The following is a 15,698-nucleotide window of genomic DNA, read 5'->3' as shown; positions in this document are numbered from 1 at the left end:
ACTTATTATCATATTGTCTGTGCATCTTGATTCGCTGCTCGCAGCTATCTGACTCCCATGCCCTGCAGCCCTACTGTGCAGATATCAAAGAAGTGTATATATATCATGTTAAGACAGTTCCAACGCCGACGTAATCCGCATGCAAAAAACCGTGACCCGTTTCAGACATGCTCGCGTAAAATCCTAATGGAAGGGAAGAAGATGGTGCCGAAGAAACGAAACAAGGACGGCAGGAACCGTAGCCTAGTTCTCCGCAATCGTCTTGACGAACTCTGTAGCAAGGAGTTAGCCAATGTCACTCTCAGTGTATGTGGACACGTAGAGACTCACCCCTGTAGTCCACCTCGTTATTGCTAGCATCGATGGTGCTCTTGAACAGCTCATCGACCTCCTCCTCGCTCATCTTCTCGCCCAGGTTGGTCAGAATGTACTTGATCTGACCCTTGCCGACGAAGCCACTCCTATCTTTATCGAAGACCTGGAAGCCACGGATGTACTCTTCGATGTCAAAGGGTTCGCGGAAGCCGCCGGGGCGGTTGAGGATCTTGGAGAAGGTGTCGAAGTCGACTGCGCACAAGTGGTTAGCCCTGGAGTCCAGGTGCAGCGGGGGTGAGACGCCTGTGGAAGGCGAATCATGGCATGTGGAGATACGTACAGTCTGCACCAACACCACGCTCGAGGTCGGCAATCTCAGCCAGTGTAGGATTTTGGCCACATGCGCGGAGGAGGTCGCCCAGTGCGCCGCGGTCGACACGGCCGTTGCCGCGCTTGTCGAAGAGCTGGAAAGCTTCGCGGTAGTTTGTGGAGGCCTGGTTACTGTTATCCATTGCTCCTCGATTCGTGTGTTGTCAAGTTGCTAGTAGTGGGGTTGTTGTGGGCTGAAGCGTTCGGTCGTGGTGTTGCTGCTGCCGGAGTGAAGGGGCTCTGTTGACACCATGTGCGACAAAGTGAAGCACGCGCGTTGTGCTGTTGCGGCCACTCGCCGCTGCCATGTTCCGCTCGCCAGGGCAGGGACGACCTGGCCGCGGCCAACCAACGATAGCGTGGAAGCCACGAGTGATGCGGGGTCCGAGTTTCGGGGGGAAGGAACATCTTTTACATACCATTGTGTATATAGGTGTATGTGTGAGTTACTTGGTGACAAGGAGGATATCTAGCAAGTCCAAAAACGGTGGTATAGGCGGTGTGAGGGTTCAATCTGGTGTTGAAGGGGCTGTTTGATGTAGCCTGAGCGGGGGCCGCAGGGTGCGTCGAGCGCAAAATACTGCCCGCCGCCAAGGGCGAAGCGTCGTCGTCTAAGCAACGAGCGGTGTACTAGGTGTCGATTTGATGTCCATGTTAGGCACAACAACAGACCATAAGGTTTGGACGATGACAAAAGTTCATCAGCAGAACTCTCTTTACTTGAAGATGGAACGATCTGTATCCGGCCGTACCTGGGATGAGCAAAAATACATTTACATTGACATTGGTAGATATCATATCTCATGCAGGCACTTTACTATCCTCATGCAAGATGTTCGCACGACGGACAGCAACACTGTTCGCAGTTCGCGAGAAGACAATCGCTTGCTGCACATCCAATCTTTTCACATAGTCAAATCTATTGAAAACCTCTAAAACTTCTCCATCAAGTTCTTCCTGACAGTCCACATGCGTGCCCTCTTTCCGTAGATGTACATGGGAATGCTGAACAACATGCATCCTAACTGAATGCCGCCAATCGCCAAAAATGTATCCTTGCTACCACTCGATTCAAGCCAATGCGGGAAGAAGAGGGAAAAGATGAAGCCGTGTAGAACGTCTGTCAAGGTGCGTTAGCATGTGTATGCTCAAAACGGTGTTGAGGAGCGACTTACTCTTCGAGAAATTGAGCGTGACAAGTGCCTCGCCTGCGTACATGCGGTAACTGTCCACGACGAAAGTAATCGATGTCGTACTAGCCAACGAGCAACCGAAACTGATGACGCCAAAGAAGACGGTAGGGACGATCCAATTGTCCTTCTCTTCTGCACTCCAGCCGAAGCCCATAAGTCCAATAACAGTGCTAATCGCGATTGGCAACGCCATAAGAAGACGGAATTCCGGCTCGTATACACCATCGTTCTTGCGCGCCATGTAGCGTACTACAAGGTCGGAAACTCGACCTGCCACTGCCGTACCAAGAACGCCACCTATGAAAGGCGAGATGTAGACTAGACCCACTTGAAGCGGGGTGAAGTTATACGAGGTATCGCGGTAGATGTGGGCAACCGACTCAGAAAGCACAATCAGCCAACCAACAGCGAGAGCGTAGACAAGCGACGACCAAAGGACTGCGGGATAGGCGAATAGAATGAAGGGGCGGACCGCGACGCGAAGCCATTTGTCCTTGACAAGACGTCCGTTCCACGGTCTGAGCGACTGCCGGTACGACTTTGGTGGGGCATCACGGTAGTAGTCGGTGTAGTGGATGCTCAGCTGCTCCGAGATGTGATCCGCTGCAGCAGGATCCGACGGCGGGTGTCCGCTGTCCGCTCGAATATCCTGCTTCTCGGGGTCGGACCCCAGATTTGCCGGGAGCTGGCCAAAGTAGTCGTGTCTTGGGTCCTCGCCCGGGGTAGAATGAATACTCATCGGGGAGCGAGGAGTTGGCGGAACACTTGCATGGCGTACAGTCTCGTCAGCCATATCTACGTGGCCAGTCTTTTCATCGGGATCCGGCTCTGCAAATCCAACATGGGCATTCTTATGGCGTTTGGCAGGCTGCTCGTGAGGTCCCGCCAGAGGCGATGCTGGCAAGGGCGTGGCTGGCATTGACGATACGTGCTGCGCTTGTCCATCTGTGGCCTTCTTGTGATGAAGATTTGGCAAGTGGAAATGTCCATGGTGTTTTCCTGGACTCTTACTGCGGGCGCGAGTGTGTCGCTTGGCTGGCTTAGGTGCTCGGTCCCAGAATGTTTCGGGCACGAAGAAGAAGATGAGGAAGAAGCAGAACCCGACAACAATGGCGGTAATCCAGAAAACCCATCGCCATCCGAGCGTTTGCACGATGACGGCGCTGACCAAGGGGATCAGGTTCTTTCCGCCGAGCAAAAGTAGTGTGTAGATACCCAGGCGATACGCTCTTTCGTGGAGGAAGAAAATCTCGGCAATGGTAGCACTGGGCAAACACTCGACCGGAGAAACGGCAAAGCCTTGGACAATACGAGCCACCACCAGTGAAGCGTAGTTCGGCGACACGGCGCACCATATCGAGGAAATGGTGAACAGTATGATTGCGCCCAGGTAGACGGGTCGCTTGCCAAACAAGATGGCAGTAGGTGATGCAACGACGCTGCCGAGACCAAGTCCCAACATGTACAGGCCTGTAGTCAAGGCCACCTGGGGAATCGTCACGTCGTATGTATCAGCCACGTCGTTGAAGCCAGCAGCCAACAGCGGCGTCATGCCTCCTCCGACCATACAGTAGAAGCCGAGCGATATGAGAGCGAGGTCGCGTCGCACCTGAGCCCAGTTGAGCGGGTCATTTGCTGAATCCTCGGGCTGAGGGTCCAGAATGAAGCGGCCGTCCTTTGTACGCTTCTTCTCGGGCCGCCGCGAACGGGACGACTGGCGGGAGCCATGCGAGGCAGTTCGCAGGGGCTGGGGGCGCTGTGTGGTGGGTAGCGACGAGGCGGATGTGCGTGCGTGGGCGTGTTGCAGTCCTAGCGGCTCGTTGCGGTTGTGCGTCTTGGACAGAAGGATAACGGAGCCTGTGAAGAGGGTATTAATTGTTTGTTCGTGTATCGATCATAGTGCAGGAACGTCCTTACCAGGCACTTCGTCCGTCTGTGGGTCGCTCAGGATCCCCAGATTCCACTTGGGCCGTGGGGTATCCTTCTCTTGTGTGGTGGATGTGGCAGTCGAACTCTCAGCACCCGCCTCCGCTGGTTGCGGCTTCCGCCAGGGAGTGAAGTTGACCATGCCGTCTGCCCTTGGAAAGGATACTCACAAACAGAGCAAGAGGGGTGTTGGAGAGGCAGCGAGGTCTATATCACACGCCGCAGCCTGTAATCGATACCAAGCCTCTGATGACTAGTCTGTTCAGCGCAAGACTCACGAGGACCCTCTCTCCACACCAACACCCTGAGTCTCCACGACGCTGCAGATGCACGATAAGGACAGGTGACGGGATGTGGAGTCTCCATATCCACGTTGGGGAGGCAGCACAAACATGTGCTTACTACGAACAATGCGCGTGCTCAGGAAGGAGGGTTATCGCTGGCCCGCGGTCGTGCATATCGCGGCTACCAATGCTAGCGTCGCGGCCATGACGTACAGCCAAGGTCCATGTGACTTGGGACGCTTCCCGCAGCCTGCGTTATTGGCTGCCTTGACCTTCACCGCCAACATCGTTAGACGTGCTCAGACGTGCTCAGACATGCTCCAGACATGGTTCTCGTTGCAACACCTCAGCCACAGCCAAACTGCACGCGATACTTGCCGCCTCCGCCGTTTCCGCCACGCTACTTTTAGGAAACGCGTGGTTACAACATGTGCTTCGTTAGCCTCTGCAGCCTTTGTCTAGGAAAGAAAATCTGACCGCAAACGTTGCCGCCCGACAATCGCATTGAAGACTAGCAATATTGGCGAACACGAGGCGATCACGTCTGTGTGCCAGCGAGCAGCATGTCGGCCGGCCATACCGCGGCTCCGCAGGTTTCGGCCAAATGAACCGGGTCGATCAAAAATGCCTGACTGCTCACCACCACGGCATCTCGATATTTCCATCCACTGGTACGATGATGACGATTCGTGGCCTGACACGTACAGATGCCCAACGTCCGATATAAGCACCGCATCGCACATCGCAGTATTATCGGACAAGGAGACGCGTCGATCACGACTATCTTGACATGTTTTGGAATCAAGATCGAAATACCGTCCTTTGATCGTTCCTCTAATCTCTCTTGCCTAGTAACGGAGTCTCAAAGACAAGAGCACATCGACCGCTTCCGGCGGCTCTCAGATCAGGATACAGAGGGTCTACAGTGACTTGTTGTCGACGACATCCACTTGTGTATAGGTTTCAGGTTTCGCTCAAAGGCGTGCTCTAGCTCTATGCATGTCCCCGCAGAAAAGTCCATCACAAGCGCTGGGCGCCAAACATTTACCAGCTTTCGCCTGGGAGCTTTGATAAAGATTGTCATGTTCAGATCAATGGAACGATGGTAGCTTCAAAGCATGGCAGAGTATGTCATGTTGCAAGCATCCACGCCTACATGCTATCCTCTCTCCATCTACTCCTAACCTTCTGCCAGCCCTCCATCTCTCCCTTTCCACCCCTCTTTTCAAGGCCCAGTCCGCGTTCAACCCATTCTTGACTCCCCATCTCACTTAATCTCGACAACGCTCTCGCGAATGCAAACCTTTCTTCATCGCCAGAGAAGATACTGCTGTTCTTCAACATATCCATGTTCATACCAAGGTCGTCCATGAGGTTGCGCATTACGTCCGAGATGGCTTCGTGGTCGTCCGCTTGCGCAGACTTGGCAGGCGGCTTCGATGAAGAAGAGGCTGTGGTGGGAAGTTTCCCAGCCTTTTGTGTAGCGGTTACCGCGTCGTTGAGTTCGGCTTGGTCGAGGAAGAGGGACGTTAGTGGAACGGCTGTAGTCATTACTAGCTTGGCCTGGGTTTACGTTAGCATGGTATACTCCAATCACAAGCCTTTTGCTATAGGGTCTTGTGCTACCAGCATCTCGCTTACCCTTGATTCGTACACGGCATCTATAAAGGTGATGAATCTCCGCGCCAAGTCTCTTGACCTGTGGTTCATTCCAGGCACCCCTGTAATGATAAACGCCTCATATTGTCTCGTGAGTTCGAGGTAATCGGCTGCTCCCGTAGCGCGTCCGATGATGTCGTCAAAACTAAATACGGCGCACTTCCCACTGGCCTTCGGCACGCGGACTTCTCTTCCCCATACTTCATGGATTGCGGGGTGTGGGGGGTCGTTTTCGAAATCGCCGAGGAAGCGGAACCATCTCTCTACATGGGTTTGTGCGGAGGCATCTAGAGGATGGTGGTATACACCGCTTGGTGGCCGTGGAATCTTCCTGTAATCTGTCGAAGAATCCAGGTTCAGGACTGTAAGCCTCGTTTTGAGAAGGTTTATGCAGGGCACAAAACTCTCCCTTTGTATTCCGTTCTTGTAGAGGTCGTTCGGGTGTCTGTTACTCGTCGTGACAATGACGGTTCCGTGGGCCATCAGGCTCTCGATCAATCGCCTCAGGATCATAGCATCAGCAACGTCCGTACACTGGAACTCGTCGAAGCAGAGGACGGAGGAGCGCTCCGCTATACCCGCTGCTACAAAGGGTATACTGTCAATATCATTCCCATGCTGCATCTTCATCTTGTGCAAATCCTTGTGTACGCTCTGCATAAACGCGTGGAAATGTATCCTTGTCTTCCTCTTGATGTTCGGTGGCAGAGTGTCATAAAACAGATCCATCATCATTGTCTTCCCACTGCCCACATCGCCAAACATGTACATGCCCTTTGGCAGCGAATCGGGTATAGGTGGTAGGGCCGACCCCGCGGAGTTGGACGAGGTAAGGAAGGAGAAGAACGATTTCTTGGGCGGCTGTAGGGACTCGATGGTAGGTTGTTGAACGCGCGGTTGCGTGTAGGATTTCAGCATGTCGTGGAGATCTTGCAGGTTCTTGATAATGTTGCGCTGGTGCTCGTCGTCTCGCAGTCGTCCGGACTCGACACGCGCATCGTACTCGGCCATGGGCCCATGGGTCTGCTCAGACTGGTCCAGTGCATCTAGCAAGGTCAGCACTCGGTCCATGCAGCCGCTCTACTAATGGCCGAACGTACACTCTTGCGCAACCTGTGCGTACCCTCTGCGGCCCACTGGCGCAAACGAAACTCTGTTCGGAGCATGCGCCAGCTTATTTGTGCGTGCCAGAACAAGCCCTCGCGCATTGCTCGTCGCTCTCGAATTCCTTGCGCAGTCCGTACATAGCGCTCTTCTGCTGTCGACAGCCAAATTCTGTCCGGCCGCGATGCTCCTCGGCGCCGGGCCAGCGCATCGCGAAAGGGTCCTCAACCCTCTCAGGGCCTCGGATGATGTCATTTTCGACATCTGGCGCACAGCCTAAAAGCTCGCGACGATGACAGTAAGGAAAGAAACAAGTGGGATCTATGGCATTGCGGAGAAGAAAGCTCAGCAAAAACGCCAGGCGACGGAGCTGAGCAGGGCTGTGGAGCGTCGAGCATGTGCGCGACCCACGACGGGTTGTTTAGGGTGGCGCGGGGAGTTTCTTCGCTGCACCCTCGGCTTCTGGCTTCCGGTATGGCTGAAGCTGCAGGGGTTTCGGCAACACTTTAGTAGCCGATATGGAGGGAGCGAAAGTGCATCGAAGGTACTCGCACGTGTCTATACGCAGATACTCTTTCACACTCTTCATCATCATTAACATTACTACCGTCTGCATCATCATCATGACTCCTCTTCCGCAGCTACGCTCTCATATCTCCCTCCCTCACCCCCTCCGCCCCGCTGATACCTCATCTTTGGCACCTCATACAACCTCGTATAATCTACTCGCTCACCACCAAGCCTCGCATAACCACTTTCCTTCGTGCCAAACATTGGACTGGCATCGCACCAAAAATCCTTGCAATTCGTAACGATGCCACGTGAAAAGGGGTTCCCTCTCCTTTGCCGCCGTATTTGCTCTCCTTGACTTCCGTGAAGGGCGATGGTAAGGAATGTGTCGATTCCCAGGAGACGCTTCCACTGGTCCCAGATGGAGGCTTTGGGTTGAGGACGCCGGGGGATGTCGCCCGTATCTTGACCGGATCCAAACCCGTTCGTTGGTGCGCTGCCGGCACCGCCAGATACATCTTGACTGGTGTCGCCGGTCGTAACAAAGGAGTTGAGTGCATCTGCGGGTGTAGCGCCATGGAGATGACCGCGCATGCTCTCGTAGGTTGTGAGGTTCCGCGCAATCTGAAGCAGCTGGACACAGAGAAGCATGGTCACCCAAGTCAACTGGAAAGCTGCCCATATTGAGAGCACAATCGTGAAAGGATCTTTGTTGAGGACTTTGCAAAGTTCCGGTGAGATGACGGCGCATTTGGGGTAATCCGTGGGTGCGTCACGTATCTCCAAGTCTGCGCCAGTTAGCTTCATAGTGCAAACTCAGGGTGTGATGACCTACAAGCAAGTGCCAGCCTGATGAACATGACAATACCGAGCTCCAAAGACAGTACGTATAGAACAAAATGTCTGTGATTGTTGTTCGCCACACAATTGTTAACCCACGGACAATGACTGTCATAGTTAGTGCCACACTCACTGCCTACGTGGAACACTTACTGATCACTCTTCGCGACGCAACGCTCGCAGCGCTTGCAATGCTTACTGCGCAACGGTTTCCGCACCATACAATTCACACAGAAATGGTGTTCATCGAACTGTCGTAGCTCCATGAGCTCATCAATAACCGCTTTGGATGCACTTCTGCTCGCCGACTTGGGCACGAAGCCGGGATCAGTGGTCATAGTGAAGAAGTAAAAATAGGCCGTAGATGCGTAAAACGCCGCAAATAGGAAGTTAAGAAGAAAGTTCGTTCGTATCGTCCCTCGTTTGTGTTAGCGAGATATCTGTGTGTAAGATAAGATGGCTTACATGGTAATACAGTCGTTGCCCACCGTGCACCGACCCAGAAAAGCGTGCCAGCGAAGATACCGGCTAGGAAAGGCTGGAAGCTCGTCAGCGACTAGGCGCATGTGTTTGAGCACTCGACTCACAGTATGATGTATGCTTCGCATGTTCGAGGGACCCCAGCGCAACAACCTTTGCGCTCCCCATTGCATAACGTACGCAACAATCACGGCCAATGGTATACCAAGAAACGCTGGCAGATGGCTGACAAGAGAAAGCGCAACGAACAGAATGGCAAAGGGCCAGAAGAAGATGAATCGGCTCAGGAACCACCTCGTGTCTTTCACTCCCGGGATGGGGAACTGCCGCGCGTTTCCATTCTTGTCGAAGCCAGCTTCCATGAGAGCGCGACGCCATTGCCGGGTGGTATTCATCTCCTGCGCCGTGACCTCTGGCGTCTTGCCGTCGTTGTTCTTGGCGAACCGGTCCGCTCCGTACTCGAGCAGCTTCTGTATCGATCCCTGGCTGCCCTTGACGAGGGCCCAATGCAATGCAGTGAAGCCCTGGTCGTCCGTCGCATACACGTTGGCACCCCATCGAAGGAACAGATCCACGCAAGACGGATAGCCCTTGTATGCCGCCCACATGAGCGGGGTGTGACTCTGCGGATCTGCGATATCCACGGGTATGTCTTGGTGTAGTAGCAGGACAATCTGGTACACATTGCCATCGAGGGTTGCGCTGTGCAGGAGATTGAAGCCCTGGTCGTCGGTGAGGAGCGGATCGGCGCCGTGGTCGAGGAGGAGATTGACGATGTAGTAGTTGCAGCGCTTTGCGGCCCAGAGCACGGGTGTCGCGACAGCATCGCCGCCCTTTGCGTTGATGGGCGCGCCGGCCTGGATGAGGAAGTGGCAGAGCGCGTAGTGGTTGTTGATAGCCGCCCACTACTCATAGTCAGCCCCGGAACATGCTCCAATGCTCTTTGATACCCACATGTAGCGGCGTTATGCCCTGCTCGTCCTTGAATGTCGCATCGAACTTGCCGCCGTCGAAGAGTTTCTGTATAGCCGCAATCTCACCCAGTCGCGCCAGCTGCATGATGTCCTCCTCCACCGGGAGGCTGGGCTTATTGTCCGCCATGACCTCGAGTTCGTGGTCGCCTGGAGAGGTTGCATTGCTGTCTGACTGCGTGTTGGCAGCCATCTCGGGGGTCCGCGTGATGCTGTATGGTTGCGGAGCTTACGACACCTCCGGATCGTGGTAGGGCGGCTTCAGAGGCGCAGTAGCGATTCAAGATGGTTCGGGAGTCTGGAGGGGCTCTTCGGGTGTCACCGCATGCTGAATAATGGCGAGTATGAAAGCCAACTGAGGTTTGCGAGGCTTTGCAGGCGCGGAACATGCGGCGTCTGCGATTTCCCAAATGCGACCAATGCGCTCATCCCACATCCCTGCCGACTAACGCAAATCGTGGCGGTGCCACGCAAGCCTCATGCCTGGACCCGGAATCCGGCTTCAGCAGCGACATTCATTTTTTGAATGCCCGCAATCAGTTGAGCTTGCATGATAGGGTGCTGTGACATGAAGAGGTATATAACGCTTGACCCATGCTATACACTCGATTTGCTTCTGACAGGTCGTGATATACACAAATAGTCCTCGTTGCGACATCGCATCAGTAAGCAGCACAAGCAGCGTTGAAGACTGTCGGGCATCGTCAAGGACAGTCACGTTGCCGCAATCCACGCTTGGTCTGGAAGTTTCCTATTTGGGAACATCCGCAATTGGGCAGCTAGACCTGCAAACGGTCGTACGTTCACCTTCACCTCCATACTTGCATGAGTGATCACGCTAACCATATAGAGCGGGAGACCTCGGCCTAGATTTGCTGTCATCGACGGTATGTAATCACAACTGCCTAACGTAGTAACGTCGTAAAGAAGACGGAACGATAAGAATGTCGTTGAATTGAAAAACAGCGATACGATACAAGTAGTCTTTGTCAATAACTTTTCCTCTAGTCGAGATTAGAACGCCAACCATAAACCGAACCTAATTGTAACAATCTCTGCAAGCCGAATTCATCTTCCCCGATACCTCTACGCCAACATACCCTGGAACTCGCCGCCTTCCCTAAGCATGTCCTCGGCTTTGCCAGCCTTGACCAACTTGCCCTTTCCAAGCACGATACAATAGTCAGCCTCCTTGACTGCTTCCAGTCGATGCGCGATGGTGACTACTGTACTGCTCTTCATCTCCTCCCTAAGAACGCTCTGTATTCTTTGCGCGGTTTCGAAATCAATGCTGGCCGTCGCCTCGTCCATGATCAGTATTGGGCTTCTCCTCAACATGGCTCTAGCCAGACCAACAAGCTGCCGCTGGCCCTGTGAGAGACCCTTGCCACCACCTTCGATCGAGGTTGTAAGCGTCCAATTGTATTGATCCCCACCGATCTTCTGCAACACAGATAGACAAGATGCATCGGAGTAAACAGATAACGGGTCCAGGTTCTTGCGCATGGTGCCGGGGAAGAGAACTGGTTCCTGCGCGAGGAAAGTGACGCGACTGCGAAGCGCCTGCTTGTCCACGGTGGAGATATCGATCCCATCGATCAAAATCCTGCCATTTTCCGCAGCAATAGTGGCGAGGAGGGAGAGAGCCAAAGTAGACTTTCCAGAACCCGTTCGCCCAATTACCGCGGTGTTGGATCCCGCAGGGATCTTTAGAGTGATGTTTTGCAACGCAGGCTCGAGGTTCTCTGCGTATCGAATGGTCACATCATCGAACTCGATGTCGCCACTATAGGTAGGCCAGTGTGCGGGTGGCTGAACAACACCGGGTGCTTCCGTCTCAATATCAAGGAGCTCAACGACACGCTCGACGCTGGTAAAGTCCATCTCCAGCGTTCCGTATATCCTGCACATATACTCCGTATGTATGACGAATTTGCCAGCGGTAATCAACACAAATGCGGTAAGACCGGGACTGATGTGTGTGTAGACAGCGATGAGTGTCATAACGAGCGTAGCGCTAGCCGACATGACGCTGAAACGAAGCGCAAGCCATGCTTGAAGTGACCAGTAGAAGTGATCATTCTTCTGAAAGTTGTCGACCACCTCGATGACACGGGTCTGGAATCGTTGTTGCGCGCTGAAAGCTCTCACAGTTGTCAGACCTTCCAGAAGTGCGCCAAAATTGCTCATGAGTGGCGAGAGTGATACCATCTATTCCTAGTTAGTAGGGGACATGTTGATTGAGGCCGAGTGACTTACTTCGAGCCGCCTCAGGCTTTGCGACGTTGGTAGAAAACGGAAGAAATAATAGACGAATCCGCAGCTAAGCACCAAACCGAAAGCTAAGAATGCTGGTGTCGAAGACAAGATTATAATGACAGCACTCGTCCAGCCTATGATTTGCCATGCGAAGACGATGAAGGCAGTGCTCAGATCGCCATCGATGGTGTTCATGTCGCTTGTCAATCGGTTCATCAGTCGTCCCACTGGCGTTACGTCGTAAAATCGGAATGTCGCATGTGCAACGCGTTCAATGGTCTCTCTGAAGATGGTCTTGGCGGCATGGTAGCCTACGCCAAACATGATGAGGTTCGTGAACCAGAAAAGTATGGCAGTTGCGGAGACAAATCCGAAGAAAGTCCAGAGCCATGGAACCACGTCGTCTGCGGCTGGAGGCAGGAAGTCGAAGATACCCTTGTGATCATCCTCGTTGTAACTCTCTGCCCACGACTTAATGAACCATGTCTGCGCAACATCCAGCACACGGAAGAGGGCCATGACGATAATGGCAACAGACCACCATCGCAGCGTACCTGCTCTAATGTAGCGCCAGTATACACTCCACTTGACGCCACCTTTCTCACGATGTTCATCTTCGATAAACTTGTCGGGTACAGCCGCTGCTTGCTCTTCTTCTCGCTTCTTGGCGTCTTCCTCTGACTCAGTATCATTGGTCTGGGTGCGCTTTAGGGCATTCGCGTCTTCGACTTGGCTTGGCTCGTGAAGAGTCGCTCTGCCCTGTTCTAAATGGACCCATTGCTTCGCGATACCGTGGCAAAGTTCTGTTCGATGTGTGACAAGAACAGTCGTTCTGCCATCGAGTAATGGCCCAGCTAGTAGTTTGCCAACGATGAATTCGGCTGTCTGGTGGTCAAGGGCGGATAGCGGATCGTCAAGAAGAAGTACCTTCGCGCGACTGTATACAGCTCGCGCCAATGCTACACGAGCCTTCTGACCACCAGACAAGCCAATGCCGTTTTCGCCAATGTTCGACAGATCTCCGTGCTTGAGCTCTGCCATATCAGGTAATAAGGCACACGCTTCCAGAGTCTGCTTGTAGCGACCCTCTTCGTAAGGGTAGGAGAAAAGTATGTTATCGCGAATACTCATGCTCTGGAGCCATGGCGTTTGTGCGCAATATGCTACTACCTGATCAGGCCGCACCAGCTCACCAGCTGTGATGTCAAGCTCGCCAAGTAAGGCTTGTAGCAACGCCGTCTTACCGGCAGCGACTTCTCCGTATATCACGGTCAGTCCGGGAGGAAAAGATAACGTGATATCCTGGAGGACATCGTGGTCAACCCCAGGCCACGCAAAAGATGCATTGTGAAGGCCGAGGTCAGCAGACCCTTCTGGTACTACATCCGTCTCTTCTTTGTCTGGCTCGGCCATGAACTCTTCAATGCGACCCATCGCAACGTATGCATTAAGTACGGTAGTGACGAGTTGCGGAAGCGCCCTGAGGTACGACTCTAATAGATTGAATAGATCGAAAGCAGGGAAGATCAAATCAACGCGTAACTGCTGACCGGCTAATTTAGTAAAAGCGTAGAAGGCAACCGCAGGGAATAGTCCCGATCCGAAGCGGAGAATGAAGGAGAGCGATGTCGAGAAGATGATGTTGACCACACGAAGATGCAGCTCTTTTTGACGAGACTCAAGGATTCCCTCCAACCATGCGCCTTGCCAGCCGTACCAGCGCAGATGGCGGATGGACTCTATGAACTGACTTGTACGTTGCAGTTTCTCGTCGGTCGCAATTCTGCGCTTTTTCTCGAAATAGACCTGAAAGCGGGCGATCACGATGTTAAGGAGCTGAGAAGCACCCAGTGCCAAAACACCAAGTAGGCACGCCCAACCTAACATTCGCCATATTAGTATGGTTGCGAATATGGCACCTGCAGGCTTAGTGATGATATCAGAAAACTCCCAGAAGCGCTGTGCTACCTCATAAGCGTCGTTTCGCATCAAATTGAGGATCTTGCCCATCGATGCAGCCTGGTTTTCGTCTTTGACCTGTGTCTTGATGTTCTTTGTGAACATAGATCGGACAGAAGTGACCACACGTTGTAGCCAGCTTCCGCTTGCTGCCTTGCTCGTGCTGTCAAGACTGCTACCCGCCTCGTCTGCTTCAGAGTTACTGTGGCCATTCGTCTGATCTTCCTTGACGTCTTGTTTGGCCCCCAAAATTTTACGATGCAGAGTCTTCTCGTAAAGCATGGTGATGAGCTCGCCTCTGCATCTCTCGTATGACCGCCTCTGATGCCACAGATTGAAGATGTTAAGCTGGGCAGATGCTAGTCTCAAGACGAGAATGATACAGGCGTAGGTGATCGTAGCACTGCTGTTCTTATCTTCCATGGATGCGAGGACCCGCTGCAAAAGCACAGGGGTGAGTAGAGCTGCTAATGTCAAATTCGTCTCAAGCGACATAGGGTACGTCACTTACTTGCGCACATACGAACAACGTTGAGGACAGTCGTAAAAACCAAGTCCATGCCGTTTGCAATGAAGACTCGTTTTGTCACCGAACCCTGTAGTTTTCGAAATGCTTCGTGCAGCCGCGCGTGCTTGAATTCCCAGCCAAGATCCCATATATCCTCGTCTTCCATCTGACGTGTCACGCCTTTTTTGATCAATGGTTCCATCCATGACACTGTCATGTACTGCCAAGGAGTCAAGTTATCCTCGGGAGTCCTAAGTTGCACCGTGGGAGTGGCAAAAGCTGGGCTAATATCTTTCCTAGGTAGCCTTGGGTCCCGGAGAGGCATATTGAGAACCAGAACGATGCCTAGTGCAGCCGCTACGGGTGCGACGGTCCAAGGAACATCTTTAGCTAGGAGTGGGCTCTCCTTGTGGATTAGTGTGACCAGCTGTTCGAGTAGAAGACTCGTGAAGAGAAGCAACAACGACAATGAAGCTTTTCTTGGACGCTTCACGATGACAATCGCTGCCACGATGGCCTGCAATACTTGTTAATCGACAATCGCAATCTCGTCACATTGTACGTACCCATGCGATGGCGGGATAAAACGCGGTCGATTGTCGGATGGGAAAGAAAGCACTCAGGATCTGGAATGTAAGTCCAACCGTAGCTAGGACTAGCAGGCCAAATGTGCTGCCCAGAGGCTGCGGTGTAGAGGATGTCTCCAATTCATCCGACTTGTCCTTTTCCTCGCGTACGAACGGCTTTGTCCATCCCGGCCAGTAGCCGTCCGCAACTTGCAGCGAGTATTTCAGCAGTACCAATGCTGCCAGTATGGCTGGAATTGTTGCTACAAATGGCAGAGCACATGGCGTGAATCGGGCTTTCTCCGTATTCTGGTGAGATCAGCAATATGCAGAAGAGGCGTAAGTGACCGTACTGACCCAAATGCGATGGCAGTGCGATATTGGTGGTATGTCAGAAAAGGTTGGAGCCGATGATAGTGGAATCTGGAAGGACGCCATGACATGCACCGTTTTCGGATGCCCGTCAGCACCTACTTGGACAACACTTCCTTCCACTTTAGCCCCAGCTGATGTAAACTTGGGTAAGCAGAGGATAGCATGTAGACGAGATCTTACGCAACTCTGCTAGGCATCAGCGAAAGGAAAGGGCCAGCATGCGAGTGTCGGTGAACATGTTCAAAGCCCTGAGGCGACATCTCGGAACGCGGACTAACGCCGGGAATACTAGCGCGCCCCACATTCCTTGTTCCCAACGCCGGAGGAGCCATTGAGGTATCTGCACGCATCATAGCATCGCAGCACGACCTCTCTCTCCA

General features: G+C 53.1%; 4 protein-coding genes across 4 annotated transcripts; all 4 read right to left on the bottom strand.

The window, feature by feature from the left end:
* Positions 1 to 243: 243 nt before the first annotated feature.
* Positions 244 to 937, bottom strand: J4E88_005540 (uncharacterized protein; the record flags this gene model as incomplete). The annotated part of the gene is made up of 4 exons (XM_049399176.1): positions 244 to 272; positions 331 to 567; positions 656 to 816; positions 933 to 937. The coding sequence occupies 4 exons, from the start codon at positions 935 to 937 to the stop codon at positions 244 to 246; spliced, it is 432 nt and encodes a 143-aa protein (XP_049254967.1).
* Positions 938 to 1,616: 679 nt separating this feature from the next.
* On the bottom strand, positions 1,617 to 3,945 carry J4E88_005539 (uncharacterized protein; the record flags this gene model as incomplete). Its single annotated transcript, XM_049399175.1, has 3 exons — positions 1,617 to 1,804; positions 1,860 to 3,734; positions 3,795 to 3,945. The coding sequence occupies 3 exons, from the start codon at positions 3,943 to 3,945 to the stop codon at positions 1,617 to 1,619; spliced, it is 2,214 nt and encodes a 737-aa protein (XP_049254966.1).
* Positions 3,946 to 5,239: 1,294 nt separating this feature from the next.
* Positions 5,240 to 9,844, bottom strand: J4E88_005538 (uncharacterized protein; the record flags this gene model as incomplete). The annotated part of the gene is made up of 8 exons (XM_049399174.1): positions 5,240 to 5,650; positions 5,729 to 6,792; positions 7,606 to 8,148; positions 8,196 to 8,308; positions 8,354 to 8,618; positions 8,666 to 8,738; positions 8,788 to 9,585; positions 9,635 to 9,844. 8 exons carry the CDS (start codon positions 9,842 to 9,844, stop codon positions 5,240 to 5,242), a joined length of 3,477 nt encoding a protein of 1,158 aa, XP_049254965.1.
* An 893-nt stretch (positions 9,845 to 10,737) lies between these two features.
* On the bottom strand, positions 10,738 to 15,381 carry J4E88_005537 (uncharacterized protein; the record flags this gene model as incomplete). The annotated part of the gene is made up of 5 exons (XM_049399173.1): positions 10,738 to 11,862; positions 11,911 to 14,333; positions 14,381 to 14,894; positions 14,944 to 15,252; positions 15,301 to 15,381. 5 exons carry the CDS (start codon positions 15,379 to 15,381, stop codon positions 10,738 to 10,740), a joined length of 4,452 nt encoding a protein of 1,483 aa, XP_049254964.1.
* Between the last annotated feature and the right edge of the window lie 317 nt (positions 15,382 to 15,698).

The sequence above is a fragment of the Alternaria novae-zelandiae genome, assembly GCF_023758075.1.
Source record: "Alternaria novae-zelandiae strain BMP 2774 chromosome Unknown scaffold_10, whole genome shotgun sequence".
In the NCBI taxonomy this organism is placed as follows: Eukaryota; Fungi; Ascomycota; class Dothideomycetes; order Pleosporales; family Pleosporaceae; genus Alternaria; species Alternaria novae-zelandiae.
Note: the sequence above shows the minus strand (reverse complement) of the source record. Positions and strands in the feature narration are given on the sequence as shown.